This window comes from Gallus gallus, chromosome 1 (assembly GCF_016699485.2).
Source record: "Gallus gallus isolate bGalGal1 chromosome 1, bGalGal1.mat.broiler.GRCg7b, whole genome shotgun sequence".
NCBI lineage: Eukaryota > Metazoa > Chordata > Aves > Galliformes > Phasianidae > Gallus > Gallus gallus.
The window spans coordinates 115,841,414-115,860,189 of record NC_052532.1 but is presented as its reverse complement, the minus strand read 5'-3'; the positions used below and the strand labels follow the sequence as shown (position 1 = coordinate 115,860,189).

The 18,776-nt window shown below is 37.6% G+C and overlaps 1 protein-coding gene across 6 annotated transcripts in view; it reads left to right on the top strand.

The window, feature by feature from the left end:
* The first annotated feature begins 1,002 nt into the window (after positions 1-1,002).
* GK2 (glycerol kinase 2) overlaps positions 1,003-18,776 on the top strand; it is a 36,213-nt gene continuing 18,439 nt past the window's right edge. For 3 of the 6 annotated variants that reach the window (XM_015302218.4, XM_003640511.6, XM_040649793.2), the window contains exons 1-12: positions 1,003-1,155; positions 8,818-8,891; positions 9,516-9,622; positions 10,190-10,267; positions 11,227-11,306; positions 12,342-12,479; positions 13,179-13,288; positions 13,939-14,005; positions 14,826-14,843; positions 16,429-16,464; positions 17,034-17,101; positions 18,674-18,716. In XM_015302218.4, coding sequence (XP_015157704.1) covers positions 1,078-1,155; positions 8,818-8,891; positions 9,516-9,622; positions 10,190-10,267; positions 11,227-11,306; positions 12,342-12,479; positions 13,179-13,288; positions 13,939-14,005; positions 14,826-14,843; positions 16,429-16,464; positions 17,034-17,101; positions 18,674-18,716 — 897 coding nt within the window. In that variant the 5' untranslated portion in view covers positions 1,003-1,077. The remainder of the gene's footprint in view (positions 1,156-8,817; positions 8,892-9,515; positions 9,623-10,189; positions 10,268-11,226; positions 11,307-12,341; positions 12,480-13,178; positions 13,289-13,938; positions 14,006-14,825; positions 14,844-16,428; positions 16,465-17,033; positions 17,102-18,673; positions 18,717-18,776) is intronic. The other 3 variants (XM_040649799.2, XM_003640510.6, XM_046903198.1) reach the window with 1 other exon arrangement.

Below are 18,776 nucleotides of genomic sequence, written 5' to 3'. Positions count from 1 at the left end.
GGTTTGGACCGCTAAACTGCTGTCTCATTTCAGACTTTGTAACTGGGGCTGTAACACAGTGACGTGCTGTTATTACACAGAAGACAGCACCAACACCAAGGCCTCGATGCTCACAGACACAGAAATGGTACATGGCAATGTTTGGTGTTCCATCTCCAGTGCTTCCCAAGTGGCAGCACTAATTAGACCACGGCAACGACAAAATATGAACACTTTAGAGAACTACGGCAGACAAGCATAATCGATTTATTGGAGCCTGTGGAAGCCCATTCACCGCAACGCATTGCGAGGTGACCTCTTGTACGATTTAGTCAGCATGTTCAGCTTTTGCAACTCTACCACGGGCCTTGCGACATGGGCAGCTTTTCTTGAAGCACTGGTTAGCAACAAGCTCTGAGAAAGGACGATCGAGATCGTACACCTCCGGAATTTCTGCGGGACGCCGGGTCAGGCCGCACACAGCGATGCAGACCCCACGTCCCCCGGCCGAAGCTGCCTCAGAGACCCCAGCCGCCCCCTCGGCCACGGGAGCTCCGAGCAGCCGAGTTTCGGCGGACATCTTCCCACGGGCGGAGAAGCCTCGCCCCACCGCCTCCTGAGCGCTTGCCGCCGGACTCCGCCTTAGAGCGGCTCTCCCGGGTTGCCAGCGAAACCGGGATACGCTCGACGCACGGCCGCCGCCCCCGGCGCAGACTTCCGCGCCCCTCTCAGGAACCGCCTCAGCACCCCCAGGCTAACAGCTGACGTCGCACCGCAGCCTAAAGCCGCGGCCGTAGGGAGGGACTGTGCACCACCCATCACGTGACCCCCCCCCCTCCCCCAGCTACCCCCATCCCCGCCCCTCCTGCTGGTGGCCCATTTCCTGGCCTCTCGGCCCCGCCCCCTCCTCTCCGCCCCCGCCGCGCCCCGGGCGCTGATTGGCTGCGCGCTGGCATTGTGCGCGGCAGCGCCCCCCGCCCCGCCCCGCCGGCTTCACTCCGGCAGCCACGCGCCGGTGGCAGCGAGGCGGTGGGGTAGCGCGAGCGCGGCCGTTACCCGCCCTGAGGTGCCCAGGGGCGGCGACGGCGGAAGGGGTCCATGGCCGCGTCGGACCGCATGGTGCTGGGGCCGCTGGTGGGCTCCATCGATCAGGGTACCAGTTCCAGCCGCTTCCTGGTGAGACCATCGCGGAGCTCGGGCGGCGGGTGGGGAGGCGGCGGCGGCAGCAACGGCAGCGGCCGCAGCAGTTCCGCGGCCCAAGGGAACCTCTGCCGCTTCGCCCTCCCGCAGCCTCGCGGGGTGCTTCGCTCTGCCCGTGGGGAGCGAGCGAGGGGCTGCGGAGAGCCGTTGCTGCGGGCGGCTGCGTCTGAGTCGAACGGTTGCCTCACCCCGGTGCTCGGAACAGCGGAAAGATTCCCGCGAGCTGCCCTTTGGGTGACCGCGATGAGCTATAGCGTTAAAGCATGCGGTGACTGTGCTGAGTTCCCGGCTGAAACCTCGGGCCTGCGGGAGGAGTGCTGCGGCGCCCGAGGCTCCGTGTCAGCGCATCCCGTGCGCGGTCGTGACCGAACTGCCGCCCCCTCCCCAACCCCACGTCAGAGCCGGGGGGTCTGAGCGCTGCGGGAGGGCACGGTTTGTGTAAGGATGGGATGGCTGATAACAGCCCTTGAGCTTAAGGATCTATCTCCGTATTATGCAATAGGCAGTAATGTTATTCCCATATATGTAATTTACTATATAAGCTTCCTGCTTGCAAATCTCTACAAATGCTGTCCTGCCTCCCAGTCGGTTTGATACTGACGCCGATGATACCTTCTGCTGTGCGAGTGAAATAGTGACTAGATATAAAATGCCAAATTGAGCTGGGAAGCAGAATGCGAATCCCTAGCATGGAAATTTTCTTCCCTGAAGCAGGGGACTGAGTGTCTTCCTGACCTGTGTTACAATTATTTCTCAATATCACGACCTTCATGGGACTGTCAAATGACAAAGCACAGATCCGGGGGTGGGGAGAAACTCCAAACTGACAAATGACACCAGTGGGCTATCTGGAAAAGTTCCCTGCAATGCCTGAAAATAAATTCTGTCTGCTTTCTGTGTGCAGCTGAGTTAACTCTAAGTGTAAAAAAAAAAAAAAAAAAAAAACCACCAGTGCAATTAAGAGACACTTCCAGACTTAAGTTTACACTCAGTCTCTTTTTACAAGTACTGTTTATAGGCTGTAACAAGAAATTTCTCATACTGGATACTTTCATCAGTAGTTTGTACGCTGTCAGTTATGATTTTTTGTCTTGCATGAGATTTTTTTTTCACTTTTTTAAAGTGTATAGTATTTGTCATTTCTTTCAATTCTTCATGTATTCGTCTCAGTTTCTCTAAATTCTTTTCAAAACACAGTGTTCTCTTAAACTTGGCAGTGTGATCAAACTGTTACGATAATAAAGTGATTTCAGAATTTTTTTATCACTGGATTAAAATCAAAATGTGGGGCAGAGAGGCCAAGCAAGCAGGGATCTGCTACAAGCTACGTCAGTCAATCAGATAATAATGCACATACCTGAAGAAGCTTGTATTAGAGAGAGATTACCACAGTTAGAAGAGAGACCTTTCTTTCCAACACTTTATGCCAAAATGTAATGTGGTGTTCTTTCTGTCTGAGATATTTCCTTGGCTCTCTTGTTACTTTTTGATCTTTTCACTGTGATAGTTGTTTTGCATGCCTTCCTCAGTAATTTCTCTCTGTATGTTTCCCACCATTTTCATCTTCATCAAATCACCAGCTAAAATCAAATTGTTTGTTACTTTGTGAGCATATTCATCAGGACTGTGTAGCTGTTTCCTTTTTTTTTTTTAAGGTAGTGAACATGTGATTTTTGATCAGTGAAAAGATATCTGTGTGCAAAGCTGGCTAAGGTACTATCAATAGGTCAAAGTCTAAATGGAGGCTAGTTTACAAGCGGTGTTCCACAGAGGATGATAGCAAGTTTTCATCAACAGCCTGGATGATGGTTTGGGATGTACTCTCAAGTTTGCAGGTGGCCGTGGATTGTGAGGAGCAGTTGATTGGAGAACTGGCCTGGAAGAAGTATCATGAAGTTCAGCAAAGTCTAACACTTGGGACAGAAGGCTTCATGGAATCAAATCTGGGGTCCTGCTGGACAGAAAGTTTAACATGAGAGAACAGATTGTCCTTATGCTGGCAAAGATTAACCATGTTAGGAAGAGTGCAGCCAGCAAATCAAAGAACTAATTATTCCCGTCTGTGTGCCTCTGATGAGACAGCACTGAAAGTGGAGTGTCTGGTTTCAGACCCCACAGAGGAAAAGTGTGTCTGAAAAACTGCATTTTGTCCAGCAGAGGGTCACTGACATGGTCTGTAGGCTGCAGCATGCAACGTGCAAGGCGAGGTTGGAAGACCCAGAGTTATTTGTCCATGGGAAGTCTATTGGGGCATTGTAATTGGTTCAGTTATCTAAACACAATTTGTAGAGGAGACAGAATCAGGCTTTTCTTGGAGGTGCACAGGAAAAGACAACAGGCAATGATGACAAATTGCAGCAAGAGAAATTTCCTATAAAGAACAAATGAGTCCCTATAAGGGACTCAAACACTGGATCGGGCACCTGGGAAGACTGGAATTTCCATCCTTGCAGGTGTTTAACACCTGGCTGGAGAAGACCCAGTGTAGCCTGGTCTAACTTTGAATATAACCTAACTTGACCAGTGGGTCAGGATGGACGACTCCAGAGATTCCTTCCAGCATTGCTTATTCTGAGATTCTGTATATGAATAGAAGTTAAGAGTTGTGAAATTCTGCTCATGTGAATGAGGCTGTATGAAACTGCAGAACTGCAGAAAGTGCATTTCTGTTGCCATCATTCCTTGTTTATCCTTGTATTTCTTATACACATAATACACATAAACAGTTTTAGCTCATGCTGTGGTCTTGCCATCAGAGGACCTTGAGTAAGCTACTTTCTTCTGCAGGAGTAACTGTAGTTACTTGTGTGAGATCTCTCTTTTTTTTTTTTTTTTTTCTGTTCAGTTGGGATGAACATGGATAACAAGTTTAGAGTTAGTTACTGAACTTCAGAGCACAGTACTTTGAATGGCATTGCAATGGCTTTGGCTTATTTTCGTAAGATAACCAAGCTGGAAAACAAAATGGATAGGCTAAACATCTGTACTTGACTGGTTAAATTCTGATCTAGATGTTTTGCCAAATGCATTCATCAAGTATTTGTGTCTCTTGTTTCACTTTATTTTATTCAATAATTATTAACAGAAAACTCTTTGTGACTTCTGCTACCTCTGCTAAAAATCTTGGAGTTTTCAGTTAATGACCATTTGAACCCATGCCTGATCTCTTGAAAGGTTTTTGCTAGATAAAGTCTTTCTGACATTTTATCCAAAAGCAGCAAGAATTGGAATATTCGTGGAGGGCCTATGCAGTGAAGTACACAGACAGTATGTCAGTCAAGCACAGATATTTTTTTTTGCACCTCCTTGGGCTATTTCTTTCTGCCTTTACTTCATTTCCAGAAGAAAAAATGCAAATAAAAATATATCACACTGTAACTACTCTTTCCAGTAAACAAAAACTGCTTTTACTTAAGGAAACACTTAGCATCCATTGAGCTTACCCTGTGGAATAGAATCCATTCTGCTTCTCTATGGAAGTAGCCCAGCACTTTGGGGAAAAAGCAGAACTTGATTGTATAGCTAACAAGAAGGGTTAAAAATATTGCAAATGCTTTAATTTTTCTCTCACTCTTAGCTTTTTATTCCCATAATCATAAGTGCTTCCGTGGGTGGAGGGGGAGAGGAGCTCTCCAGCAGGAGCTTTCCAAACAAGATAATTTCTAGGAGACAAGTTAAACTGTGCTCATTCATGACATCGACCTACTAATTCTAGTTATATGCTGGGGGTGGAATTACTGTTTGTCTGTCATCTTTTCCCTACTTTGGTTGATTTCAGTGCAATTTCAAAACTCCAGCTCTAAGCTTGTTTGCCAGCAAAGCTATAGCTGTTTCAGCTTAATGGAAACTGATGAAAATACAGCATAGGCTAACGTAGCTTTCTGCAGGCAGTTACACAGCTGTCATAAGTAACAAAGCTTATGAGTAGTTACAGGTTACTTGTGTATAAGCCTCATATTTGTTTGCCTCACATTTCTGTTCATTTCTTCAAAATTGTTACAACTGATGGATTATTTTCTATTAAGAAGTCAAGAGTGAATGTAATGCCATGCAACTATTTGCACTCCTAAATGTGGCATCATTTGTGAGACTCTAGAAAGAGCTTGAGTTAAATGATCAGCCCTTCTGCTTGTTTATGCACAATGTAGCTGTTTAGGTCTTCCTTTTCTGCTTTGTTGTTATGAGATTCCAAATTCTAGCTCATACTCTTTGGATGATAAATTTGTTGCGAGTGGAAGGAAAGTACTTCTTTCTTTAATCTCCCACCAGAGAATTCAGTACATTTCTGGATGTTTTCACTGTCTTCCATCAGGTTATCTCCATTGCAGGATGTGTAGCTTGCTCTGAAAGTAATGCTTCCCATTTCTTTCCATTGAAAATACAACAGCTACAAAGAGCACAATAACAGTACTTGGTAAGTTCTCAACTACAAAATACTGTTTTTCAACAGTTACCACCATTAGCTATGCATTTTTACCAGTGATGAATAAGAACCTGCATACTGTGCTCAAAAAAATCTGCACCACCACTGTCACTGCTGCAGAATTGCACCATCCACCGCCTCACTGTGCTGACATCCATAAATGTTCAACAAACGTTGATGAATGTCAATGGATGGCATTGTTTCCACATGGAGGAGTTCAGTGACACACCTCTGCTTCACGTGCACTTCCACGTCAGACCTATTGTGTCAGACTGCCCCTCTGCTGCCATCTGTTGCACGGCAATAACGTCATGGAATACCGGTGGGAAGGTTTGGCCCCTACTGCCACACCACCAGCATCCGCCTCTGATGTCATGGACCAACATAACGGAATGTGAGGCATTACTTTCAGAGCAGCCCTCATAGCAACAGGTATCCAAATGGCCTAGGCAGTTCCTCTGTAACTACTGCTGATACAATGAGAGCAAAATTGACTGACATTTTTTAATCTGCAAGAATTGAGAGATCTCTATCATATATTGAAATCAGTTATTAATGAATATGAAAGGAAGGAAAGCAGTGACGGAAATACGCCTCAAACCTGTTTCAACAGGACTGTGATTGGCCTTATCTGAATTAGTCATTGTCACCTATTTCTTTCTCTCACCACTGTCAGTGAAAAACAAGGACACAGTTTTTCCTTTTTGGCTACAGTTTGTGGGGGGCAGGAGGTCTGTTTTCTTCAGCTTATTCCCTGCATTGTTTACATTTTCCTCTAGGTTTGAATGTAATGTGTCATTCATGTTTGGCTTCCTTCTATGTATCAGAGTTGCATTACCACAGTATAACTTGATATTGTTCTCGGTGAAACTTTTCAATCCCTTGCCCTAAGGTACAGGGAACGTCTGCTGTCTTTTGTTGAGGATGTCAGAAGTTTGTGGTTTTGTTTGTGATAGATTAAGAGAGTGTGTTTACCTAGTTCTTCTCTATGGGCACTGAAAAGATCTATGCACTCGTAGTGACATTCGCTTTGTTGAGAAATTACTCCTGTTAGAACTGAAGGAGACAAAAAGCCTTTCTCTGCTAGGGCTTCACCCTTTATTATCTGCAGGCCATACACTCTAGATTTAATGAATGACCTCGTCTAATTGAGTCTGTATTTATTTCCTGCTAACAGTAGGAATCCTTATGTACTGCCTCCTGTTTCAAGGAATACTAAAATGATTAATGGTGAATGACTACTAAGTGATATTTAATATTGGTAGTAGGTCAGACAAATATGTATTGAACCTGTGTTCAATATAATGTCTTCAATCTTTATAAAACCTTCATAAATGTTACTCCGCTTTTGGTATAAAGGGAATGTCAAGTAAAATTATATTTCTACATACATGCAAGACAATCTCTCCTATTAACTCTATTGCTCAGCATTTTAAGACCCTTATCCAATTATACTACTTCCTTCCAAGCATGTAGTACTAATAGAGCTTACCCTCTTAGGATAGCTTCATGCCAAGGCAGAGCCTGCAGGTGAAATACAGCTAAGTAAATACAGTGAAAAAAATAGTGATGCTTTTCTCTGTAATGTCTCCAGTTGATAACAGAAAATAAAGAACATGTACCTCTTCAAGAATTCTTTTCTGGGGAGCTGAGTGGGAATATTAGCTTTTAGCGTTTTCCAGAGACATGGTGTTGTTTCCATCCTTGGAGGTTTTCAAGATCTGCTTGGAAAAAATCCATGAGCAGCCTGGTCTAATCTGATAGGTGACCCTGCTTTGAGCAGGTGGTTGTACCAGAGGTGCCTAAAGCTCTCTAAGGCCTGCGCTATTCTGTGATTTTGACTCGTAACTAAAATGTTTCTAAACTTCAGTTTCTCTCTAAAGATACACTTTAAGGTTTTAGAGAAACTGGAGAATCAGAACTTCATCTGTTCTTTATTGGTCCAATAGTTTCAAAGTAGACTGTACTCTCTGAATGAAATCAAGAGTTTATAGATTAAAAGCTTTCAGAGAAGTTACTAAAATTTGCGGAATGAGAGAGAAGATTTCCAAACAAGTCTAGAAGAAATTCAGTTGTATCTTAGGGAATGGGCAGGTATAACTGAATTTTATACCTTGAGTATGAAAGGAATTGTCTAAATCCATTCCTGCTCTGTTTGCTTACTGGGAAAAGATAGGGCGGTGTCCTGTTGATATGTTCTGCAATTGACCTGATTCACTGGTTAGATTTTACTTCCAGGGTTTCTGAACATTCTTTAGGCAAAAGGTTCTGAATGGTGTTAGTGAGAAAGAACTATTTGCCTAGGAACATTGTTATTGCCCTGTCAGTTATGCATTATACAATCAAGCTGAATGTTTTACTTGGTGTCATTTTGGCTTGGCACAGTGGATTACTTTCAGAATCAGGCCACTCTTAATGAAAGTTAATGAAAAGTTTTGTGTTTCAGTTTCTACTGCAAGGCAGAAACTCTACTTCATGTTTCCTAAAGAATGGCTATTAGTATGGCACTCAGGATTCTCTTCTCTCTTTCTTCTATTGCAGTGCATCCAAATCTAAGTCACCTTTCTGCATATTCTTCTCCTTTCTAATGCATTGTGTTGCTGCCATCATTTTATTTTTCTTCTCAGATTGTTCGTGAGCTCTGTATATGCAGTTTGTACTGAAACAAATAGGTTTCTGTCTAGGTGCTTCTTCATTCTTCACAATTGGATCCCTTCTACTGGCTCTAAACTGGATGTGATTATCTGTCTCTTAAATGTTGTCACTTTTCCTAAAAGTGACACAGCGATAGTGACCTCTCCTTATGCCATATCTGTGGCATCAGAGTAACAGAGCAGGAGCCAAAGTTGTTATCACTAGCGTTTGGTACTTTACTGGCTGAGAAGTGTATTCTAATATATGTCATGAGTTTAACTTCTAAAACCTCCCCAAGAAAAAAATATGGTTATTTCCCATAATTGACAACAAAGCTTACCAAAATATTCTTTGCTCCTTAATTGTATGAATTCATACATCTGAACTCAGCTTATGGATATTTTGTTGTTTGTTTGGGTTGTTTTTGTTTGTTTGGTTGGTTCGTTCATTTTGTTAATGATAGATGAGAAAATAACTATCAATTATCATTTAACTATATATATTCCAAGTAACAAATGTTCATTTATTGTTGTTTAAACCTCTGTGTTCATAGAAAATCCCATTGTGTAATTTACTTGTAGGTATTTAATGCAAAAACAGCAGAGCTCCTGAGTCACCATCAAGTTGAGATACAGCAGAAATTCCCTAAGGAAGGGTATGAATTTTTTTTGGTCTTTATTCATTTGTGTACATTTTGATAGGCTGTATATACTGTCATGTATGCATGACCAAAACTTAAGTTGACAAATAACTACTGAGAAAAAAGTATCTGCTACAAATGACTTTGTGGTAGGAAACATGGTGTAAAATAAGTACACTGGGCATCCAGTATGTATTCTGAGTTATGAAAAGTAGAGAGACTTAATTTTTCATTCTGGCCAATCATACACTTGCAGTCTTGTTTAAAGAGGTTAAGCTGCCTATTTTTACAATTTAATCATATTCTTCAGCTTAGTTCATAGAGATTGCTTAGTTTGTTCTCTGAGATGCTTTTTGTTTGTTCGCTCTTGACATGTTTACCATTTGCCCCTAAGCCCTCTGCCTGAGATAGAAGAAAATTATTGTTTTCTGCAGACAGTTTTACTATGAAATACCATTTAGTCTTTAAAAAGGCTTTGAAATTTGTTAAACATTTTATGGATATGTAAAGCATATCCATTGCTGTGGTTGTGACAAAATGCTCAGCTGATTTTAGTTCAGAATTGATTTTTTTTCTCTAAATGTAACTTTTTGACTTGCATTTTTCTTTGCATTAACTGTTATTTACTGTTTGTTATAGATGGGTGGAACAAGATCCAAAGGAAATCTTAAGGTCAGTCCATGAATGTGTGGAAAGAACCTGTGAGAAACTGCAGCAACTGAACATAGACATCACTAACATAAAAGGTATTTCAAGAGGAAACTGGTGGCTTTAACGTGCTCGTAGTTGAGCAAGTCAGATTCTCTAGTTTTTAAATCAATAAAGAGAAAGGTGTCGGCTTGCCCTGACCTCAAAGAAAATGCTAAATTTTATTGAGAGTAGTTTGTCTGGGAGGAATGATGAGAAAAGATATTGTTCATGCATGTTAGCAAGGCAAAATCTGCAGAATAGAGTTATGTAGTCTTGCAAAATCACAGACATGAGCAATGAATGAGGAAATTCTGAAATGCAAATTGTTCAAGTGTTATTGCTGAGAACTAGTTTACCTGTCAGTGTTGATGTTGTCTTAATTTGTGGAAAAATAAAAAGCATTTAGAGCACTGGTCAAGCAGTAAAAGATGAATGCTCAATTTTTAGAAGCAGTCTTACTAGATTGTAATGTGAAAAAGTTGGAAGCATTTTATTTCCCATTTACTTGCCTCTTCTCCTTACATGTTCCTCCCTCATCTCCACCTCTCCTTTCCCTCCCATACCCCCAAAAAGGGGAAAATAAACCCTCTGAAAAGGATACTTCTTTCTATTTTGTCCTGAAGCCATTGGAGTTAGCAACCAGAGGGAAACAACAGTGGTTTGGGACAAGACGACCGGAGAACCTCTTTATAATGCTATTGGTAACTACTATACCTTTTGAACATGTAATATTGTAAAGTGAGTGTGTTGTAGAAAAAATGCTTTCCTAGTTCTCTATGCATCTCGTTGTGGCCTGGCCTACTAACTTCTTTTGAGTGTTTGAGATCCATCATTAGCTGTGTGTTTGTATATACAAGTGCCATATTCTGTTACAGCTATTACCTAATAACTTAAGAAAACACCTAATAAGCTTTTAACAAAAAACAAAGTTCCTGAAGGGTTTTGAATGTCTTAGCATGCCTTGAAGCCCTGACTTATGCAAAACCACTTCATTTTAAATGAAAGAGCTTTTTTAATGAGTGTAAGAGAATACTTAATGATTTGGAGTTGTATTTTTTTACTTTCCTTGGCTTTTCTGCTTATGCCTGCCGAGAAATTGTGATTTTCTAGATTTGTTCTCTTGGCCTCTGTCAAGTGCCAGGCAATTTAGCATTGTACCACTGAAAGACTAGGACTTTTCTGTGTTTAAATACATGTTGTTTACAGCTTTATTGTAAGCCCTACCATGATAACTCTGGCATAGCACTTCAGTTCAAAGTTTCATAATTATAGTAAATAATCAACCTACTGTTTGTTTAACCTTCTAATTTAATAGCACTCATCCGCAATAAACAAAGTAGTATTAGTCATTAGTCATTCACTTGTGCTCTAGCAGAGAAAAATATGTATTCTATTATGTGGAAAATCATGTCTGATATTGCAAATCATTAGTTTTTCTAAACTAAATGAGTTTATCCAGCCATTTTTTTTTTTTTTTACAACTATACAATAAAAATACAATGGCAGTGTTATATGAGCTCAGTATTAAAAAAAAAAAAAAAAAAAAAAAAGTAAATACAGGAATTTACTGGCAAATGCTCGAGTTTTGTGAAAACATCTTACTCATGTCACTGTTGTTTTAATAGATCCTTTGATTCATTTATTTTATTCATGTTTCTAGTGTGGCTTGACCTAAGAACTCAGTCAACAGTTGAAAGGCTTCTTAAGAGAATTCCAGGAAATAACAAATCCTTTTTTAAGGTAAGAAAGATTACAAAATATTAAATAGTAGCTGAACTCTTACTGCTATAGTATATACTATATAGTGTTATGTTGTATTTCTTGAAAAATTCCCCAAAAGAAGCTAAGTCAGTTGTAGCTTCCAGCTTGTCAAATAATAAAAAATGTACATAATGCTATACACCAGATTGAGACTGGAAAATATTTATTTTCCTCGAATAAACTGGTAATACACCTTAGATATTTCACTAGAGAAGTTCAATGGGCAATTGTGAGACTTCATTATGTGCTTCTTGTCTAATAACTAAACACTCCTTCAAAAAATAAGAGCAAGTAGGAAAAAAAATGTTCAAAAATCGTTTATTGATATGAAATGTTTCATTATCATTTCTACTCATATGTTATAGTTATATAGTTATAGTTATACTCAATTGCAACCAGTCTAAGAAGTGCAAATATATCATTCTTTTTTAACGAGTATGTATCAAAGTTTGGAAATAAATGCTTGCAGAATAGTGTCATAATTCTTTGATTTACATTATCCTTGGTTGATTTTATAAATATTTTATATATCTTCCTATAGCCAGCAAACATGGAGAAAGTACATAAACTTACTTGTTTTTAAGTTTCAGTAGAATACAAATTCTGTCTTTCATGTGGCATGCTGCTTGTCTTTGTCAAATTCACTTTCTGCCAAGTCATATGGAGATATCCTAGATAACTCTGGATTTCTGCTAACAACTGTTTCTACATAAAGGATTTTTGACCTGGGTTTATCTCAGATTTGATCTTTGTCCATTATGCAGTAGTTCTTTGGGTTTGATTTCTTCAGACTTGCTTATTGAATGCTTACTATTTATTTAAATAAAAAGTTTATGAATTTTCTCTGAGTTTTGGGTCTTGAGTTTTTCACTCAACTTTCTTATCCAGTTTTTTGTCAATTTTTCAACCATACTATGGTTATATTTAAAAACAGTAGTTGTGAAAAATATCTCCACATTATGTTAAATGTTTGATTTTTTTTTTTTTTTTCAATTTATGTTTTTCATTTTACAGTTTAGGACTGGTCTTCCACTTAGCACCTACTTTAGTGCAGTGAAACTTCGGTGGCTTTTGGATAATGTGGAAGAGATCAGGCAAGCAGTTGATGATGGAAGAGCAATGTTTGGAACTATTGATTCATGGCTCATATGGGTATGTATTTGTGAGTTTATTATCACTCTTTTAAAAATGGATTTCTATTTCTTGTATGCAAGTTCCTAACTAAAACATTTTCTCCTGGAGTTGTAGACAAAACCAAATTTTTAGTATTTACTGACTGCTTGTAACAGTATACAGTCATCTTCTGAACAACTGCATAGTTTTCTTCATATAGAAAAAAAAACTTGCACCCTACAGAAGTTCTGCAAGTTCACTTGCTGATTATAGCCTGTGTAGTTTGTAGCAGAACTTATAGACAGAGAGCTAGGATCCTAGCAGGAGCACTGATACCTACTGATCACACAGTGATATCGATATAAGTTGTTAAAGAAACTCCATTAAAGTTCCTAATAAAGATGAACTTGTACTGTCCCTATTACACTTTTTTTTTTCATCACATTTGTCATTTTTCATTTGTAGGTTGCTGGATAATTTTTCTCATGCTTTTGGGCAAAATTGAACTTTAGAAAGATGTATTAGCCACCTTTGTAAAATAAAAATCCAGGAGGTACTGCTGTGCCCTTACTATCTTTCCCACGCCTTTATTCTACTGTATCTGGTTTTAGTTGTCACAGAAACATCAGTGTTGCCACTCCCAAGCTGAAAACTGTGTGAATTTAGATTTTGTTTGCAATTTGTTGTAATAAATTTGTATTTTTTCATGCTAAATACTGTTTTTTTTTTTATATTCAGTGTTTGACAGGTGGGAAGAATGGAGGTGTTCACTGTACAGATGTAACTAATGCCAGTAGAACGATGTTGTTCAACATTCATTCCTTGGATTGGGATCCTGAGCTCTGCCAGTAAGCTCGGTTTTATAGTAATAATGCTATTTAGGTGGATTCTGTAGGTGATGTCTTAAAAAACACTCAGCAGTAAGAATGTCTTATCTAGATTATAATCAGCAATTACTGTTGTATTTACTGTTAATATTTAAGATTTGCTGTTAACCAAATGTCCAAATTACAAGTAGCTTTAAACAGCAGAGCCTTGAATTTTTCTGTGGGTAGAAGACTGTTTCATGAAAACAATTATTTATTAATTAATTTATTAATTATTATAATTATATAATTATTAATAATTATTTTTATTAATTTAATAGTTTGTTTATTCATTAATTTCATTTGTAGGCAGTTACAATGATAGTGTTTCTATTTTGAGTACAAATTTATTAATCACTACATTATAAAGGTAATGTTGGAAGAGGAATGACTTCTCATATGGAAGAGTTAGATGTGTCTTTAAAATACTCAACTATATTGTTTTACTTTCTAATTCAGTGTCACATTTTATGAGAAACAGAGAAGCATACAGTGATGCATGAAACCCAGATATTTAAGTTCCCCTTATAATTTTTTTTATTTATACATTAAACTTATTTAAGAAAATAAATGCAAAATCCTTCCTGATTTAGCATGGACCATATATATAACTTATTTCGTATTGTGCTCAGATTCTTTGATATTCCTATGGAAATACTTCCAAAAGTACGAAGCTCATCTGAGATTTATGGCCTGATGGTATGTTTCCTTGTGCATGTGTGTAAGTTGATCTTGTAAAAATATGTCAATATCAATTGAGAGAATTTTCATTCAAACTAATGGCTTTTTCTGGACTAGTATTGTTTGATTTATGACTAGTATGTCAGTATCTCCTGTTATAAGATATTTGATGAAGGTAAATATCTGCCAAATGTTAAGTGTCAAATATACAAAACAAGATCGGGGAGGTTTTTGATAAGCATAAAAATTTGATTTTTGTTGACAAGTACTATAGAAACTACCTGTCAGAATACAAGGTATAATTAGTAGACCAAAAGTAATGAGCTTGCTGTGAAGATTGTTTAGGAGTAAAATATGGATTTCTTACATGGGCCTGAGATTTCAGATTTAATATGATTTGGCACTAACTCTTCTGATAAAGTGACAGCTAATTTATTCTTAAAACCTTCAGAATAGGGCAAGCTGGATATTGTAATTTCTGTTATTTTTTCCTGGCATTTTACCCTATCGTTTACTAAGAACATAGAAGCATTTTGTAGTTAAGACAAATTAAAATATTTTTATTTAAAATGCAAATCCAACTTGTCTCAAATGTAAGTAATTGCTACTAGAAATCATTGCTGACTTTCACTAATTTGAAGCATCAGATAAGTGTGAGTTGTAATTAAGTTGAATGAGTGGAGCAAATGAAATACTACTAGGCAATAATGTATTACGAAATGAGATACTACAACGTGGCACCTGAAGCAGAATAGCTGGTCACTTTAAATTTGTACTTGTGTTTCTTTTCCCCTTTCTTCCTACTTCTTTTTTTCCTTTTCTTCCTTTTGCTGACTAGAAAATCTGTCCTAGCCTGGTGAGTAAAGGCTTCTATTAGGCTGACCACCTGTATGTTATCCACTCTGTCTATACGCAGTGCATTCCCATTGATTTTAGAATTAGTAAAAGCACACTTCACAGTCCAATAAACTCGCAAGTATTTCCAAATTTGAGATATTACAGTGTGTTCACACACCAAAGTTGTTTCTAAAATATAAAATATTAAATATATAAATATTAAATGCATAAAATTCTAAAATATAATGTTTATGTGTGTGCTTTAGTTTGCAGGCTGCTGAATATTTGTTTTCATATTGAAGTAAAAAATAGAGCTATTGTCTAATGTTTTTGTACTGAAACATCGGATTACATTGGGGTTTTTAGTGCATTTTTAAACTGAATTACCTTCAATCCAGTTAAATTAAGTGTGAATTAAAAAATAAAAAAAATCAGATTGGAAATGCACTTGCATGGCTTCACTGAAAAATCATTTTCACAGTTCCACAAAGACAAAAATTAAAGAAAGAGGTAAATGTTGTCAAGATATATATTTATTATGATACATATTGCAAGAATGCAACTGAAAAACTATGTGGTAGTGTTTGGAAGAGGTTCTAATTCACTTAAAATACTGTATCTTTAAATGAGGCATCTGTCTTTGCCTAATGATTATTTTTTTTCTGGTCACTTACTGTTACACTTCTGCATTTTAAACTTGACACAGACTGCATGTTACACTGCACCTTGTTTTCTGTACACTGTGATTTCAGAAAACGTATGTATTAAGAACTATTGAGATGACATCACGTGTACCTGTAAAATTCCTACTCTATTTTAAGAATGAGCTGCATGAAGCTGAAGTCCAGTGCGCAATTCAACCATATAGTTTATATGACCCTTTCCTGCCCTATTTTAGTCATGAGCTGCGTAAGTCCTATATGCAACTCAGCTCTATCATATTGATTATTTGACCCTTTAAGCATTAAAGCCTCCTTACTTTTTTTTTTCTTTCACCGACTTTAAATCAACTTCAATGCATTTCTATTCAAAGTGATATAAAAAGAAGAAATCTCTGGGTTTTATTTACCTCTGTATTCTTAGTTTTAACTAAGATGTGGTCAATCTAAAACAGTGAGCAGTAGTGACTCTATGCTATGAATCTCTGCTTTTCATATATATAACTTAACAGGATTTACTTATTTTTTTCCTTTTTTACTTCTCTGATGTGTTTTTTTTTTTTTTTTTCTCCCAGGAATATGTCTTTATGTGTTGTAGCTGTAGCTCTTCACTTCATGCTCAATGCAACAAATTCCTAGAAAAAAGTTTCTCCTATCAGAAGTATTTTTCTCCAGGATGCTGTCTCCCTTATCAATATCTTACATCTATTTTCTGTTTCTTATTTGAGATTATGAATAGAATTGAAATAGTAAAAAAAATACATACTTTAAAGCCAACTTCTACAGCATTAGTGACTATCCGTTCTTGTATGACTTCATCTGTTTCTTTATGCATGCAAATTTTTATCTCCCCAGTCAAATATAAGTTTAGCTTTGTTTTGATTGCCTTAAATTGTATTCATGGAAAGCTAATCTGGAGCCTTTCTTTCTCTTTTTTTGGTTCAGAAATCTGGAGCTTTGACAGGTGTGCCAATTTCTGGGGTAAGTCAACTTTAACTCAAATTTTGGCACAAGACATAACTTCACTGCGAAAATCTTTAAGAAGGGTGAATCTTGCTACAAAAAAAGTTGTTGGTTTCCAAGTTTTTTAGCTTCATGTTTAACATGAAATAAATTTTGAAGTTGAATTAATACTGAAGAAGTTAAGATCTGACTGTGGAAATATAGCTGTCAACTCTAATGCGTATGTGTAGTTACGTTGAAAACTGAGAATCTCTAAGGAAATGAAGAGCATTACAAAATGGAACCAAGCTCTGCTTTATATGTAAAAGGGATTCAGCATACATATAATCCAGAAATTTGAGGCAGATTCTCTTCTTTTTTTCCACAACATGCATTAAATAAATTTGTATTTTGATATTTTTTGATTATTTACCACAAGCATCATGACGCATTTTATTTGCAGTTCTTACAGAGGGAAGAGGGCTGTCTCTACAGGTTTTTCCTCAGTTTCAGGCTAGAGCTATAGTTAAATATATCTGTTCATGTTATTTGTTCATGAATATGATTTGTATGCACACATTTGCTAACAAAAAAATTATTTTTTTCAGTGCTTGGGTGACCAGTCTGCTGCTCTTGTTGGGCAGATGTGCTTCCAAGATGGACAGGCAAAAAACACGTAGGTTATGTTGAATGTTGTGAGGTAAACAGTAGGTCACTGCTCTGTTTTAAATTTAGTATTATGTTCCCTTCTGAGCTAACTGCCAAATACTTTTGTAGTTACCACATAACTTCAACTCTACCTTTCAACTGTGTTGATCTAGAAATTAAACAGTGTCCTGGCTTTTGAATAAAATACTGAAGATATTAAAGTAAAATATTTTGTGATGCATAGTTTGGATCTATGCATAGATACATAGTTTGGAACCAAGTCACTGTGAGGAAAAATCTCTGTGTGAAAGAAGATTTTTAATTTTAAAATACACCAAAACACAGAGGAGAGTAGTTGCTATTATAATTTAAATGGTGTCATATAAAGTTAAACAAATGCAGGCAGTGTGAGTTAAGATTGCGTAGATTTCAATGACAAAAACCACACAGTACTGCTAGATAGGGAAGGTTCATTTAAGTTACGGTGCTTAGCTTTGGTTCTGTATCTCGGTCATGGAGAATTTTAAATCCGATTTTTTTTTTTCCTAGTTCTCAGCATCTCAGTTTCCCTTGTTTAAAATAGGTTATCAGTTAAATCAGGCAAGTGGTGTAATCAAATATTTATTTGAGGAAAAGCTCTATGCTTAAGTGACTTATTGTTTCATTTGCTATTTCTTGCTTAAATGGTTGTCTAGGTACATACACAGCATTGGACTTTCACAGATTTAATTACACATTAATCTATACTTGTTGCTAATTAATCTTCAAGTTATCTTTTATACTTATGCACAGATCAAAGTTAGTAGCCTTGCGTTTTGTTAAAACAAATAGGCTTCTGAGCAATTTTGTCACAAAGCATTTTTGTAAGGAATATTTTTATAAAATAAGAGATGTTTGGAAAAATATCCACCTGAAGTTAAAAATCAGATGAGATTTCTAGCCAATTTGTGATACTACTTTATCCTTTTTATTCAACAAATATAACCAAAGACTTTCTTGTTACTATTTGTAAGCTCTGGATTTTCAGAGTATTAAAGAAAAATGAATTCTTAATTAGTTAGAATAAATGAGCACAGAGTATGAGGTTATTAAACTATGTTTTTGTATGCATGTGCGCACATATATATGTAGTGTTTCAAATGAGAAACATGCAATTTTTAGAAGTTGAATATGTTTAAAAAAAAAACAATTTTTGTGACAGGAACAAAGTTTGTTGCATTTTCACCTTTAAAAGTTTGAACTCAATGTTGTGAAATATTTATTTTATAAAGTGGCTTTCATAATCAGCTTAAACTGAAATAAGTAAACACTGCCTGCAAAGAGGAATTCAGACTCGGCTTTCAGCTCTGTCTGCACCTTGATAAGTACTGTACAAGAAATGATCAGAGAGAGAAGTGTGGAACTAGATTTTTCAGCCTCAGGCTGCATTTAAATAAACTGTGTGAGAATGGTTTCATCATCTGTTAATGGTAACATGAATTTCAAGGGGAAAAAAAAGTGGTGTCTTGATTCTCCATAAGGGAGTCATAGATTCAGGAACTGCAGTAACTGTTTATCTTTTAAATATCCTAGTTTTAACTTTTCTTTGCTCTCATGCTAGGTATGGAACAGGATGTTTCTTGCTGTGCAATACAGGCCAGAAGGTCGGTTGTGTTTTTTTCATTTTTCACTAGTTTTTAACAATCTTCAGTTAAGTAGTTGAG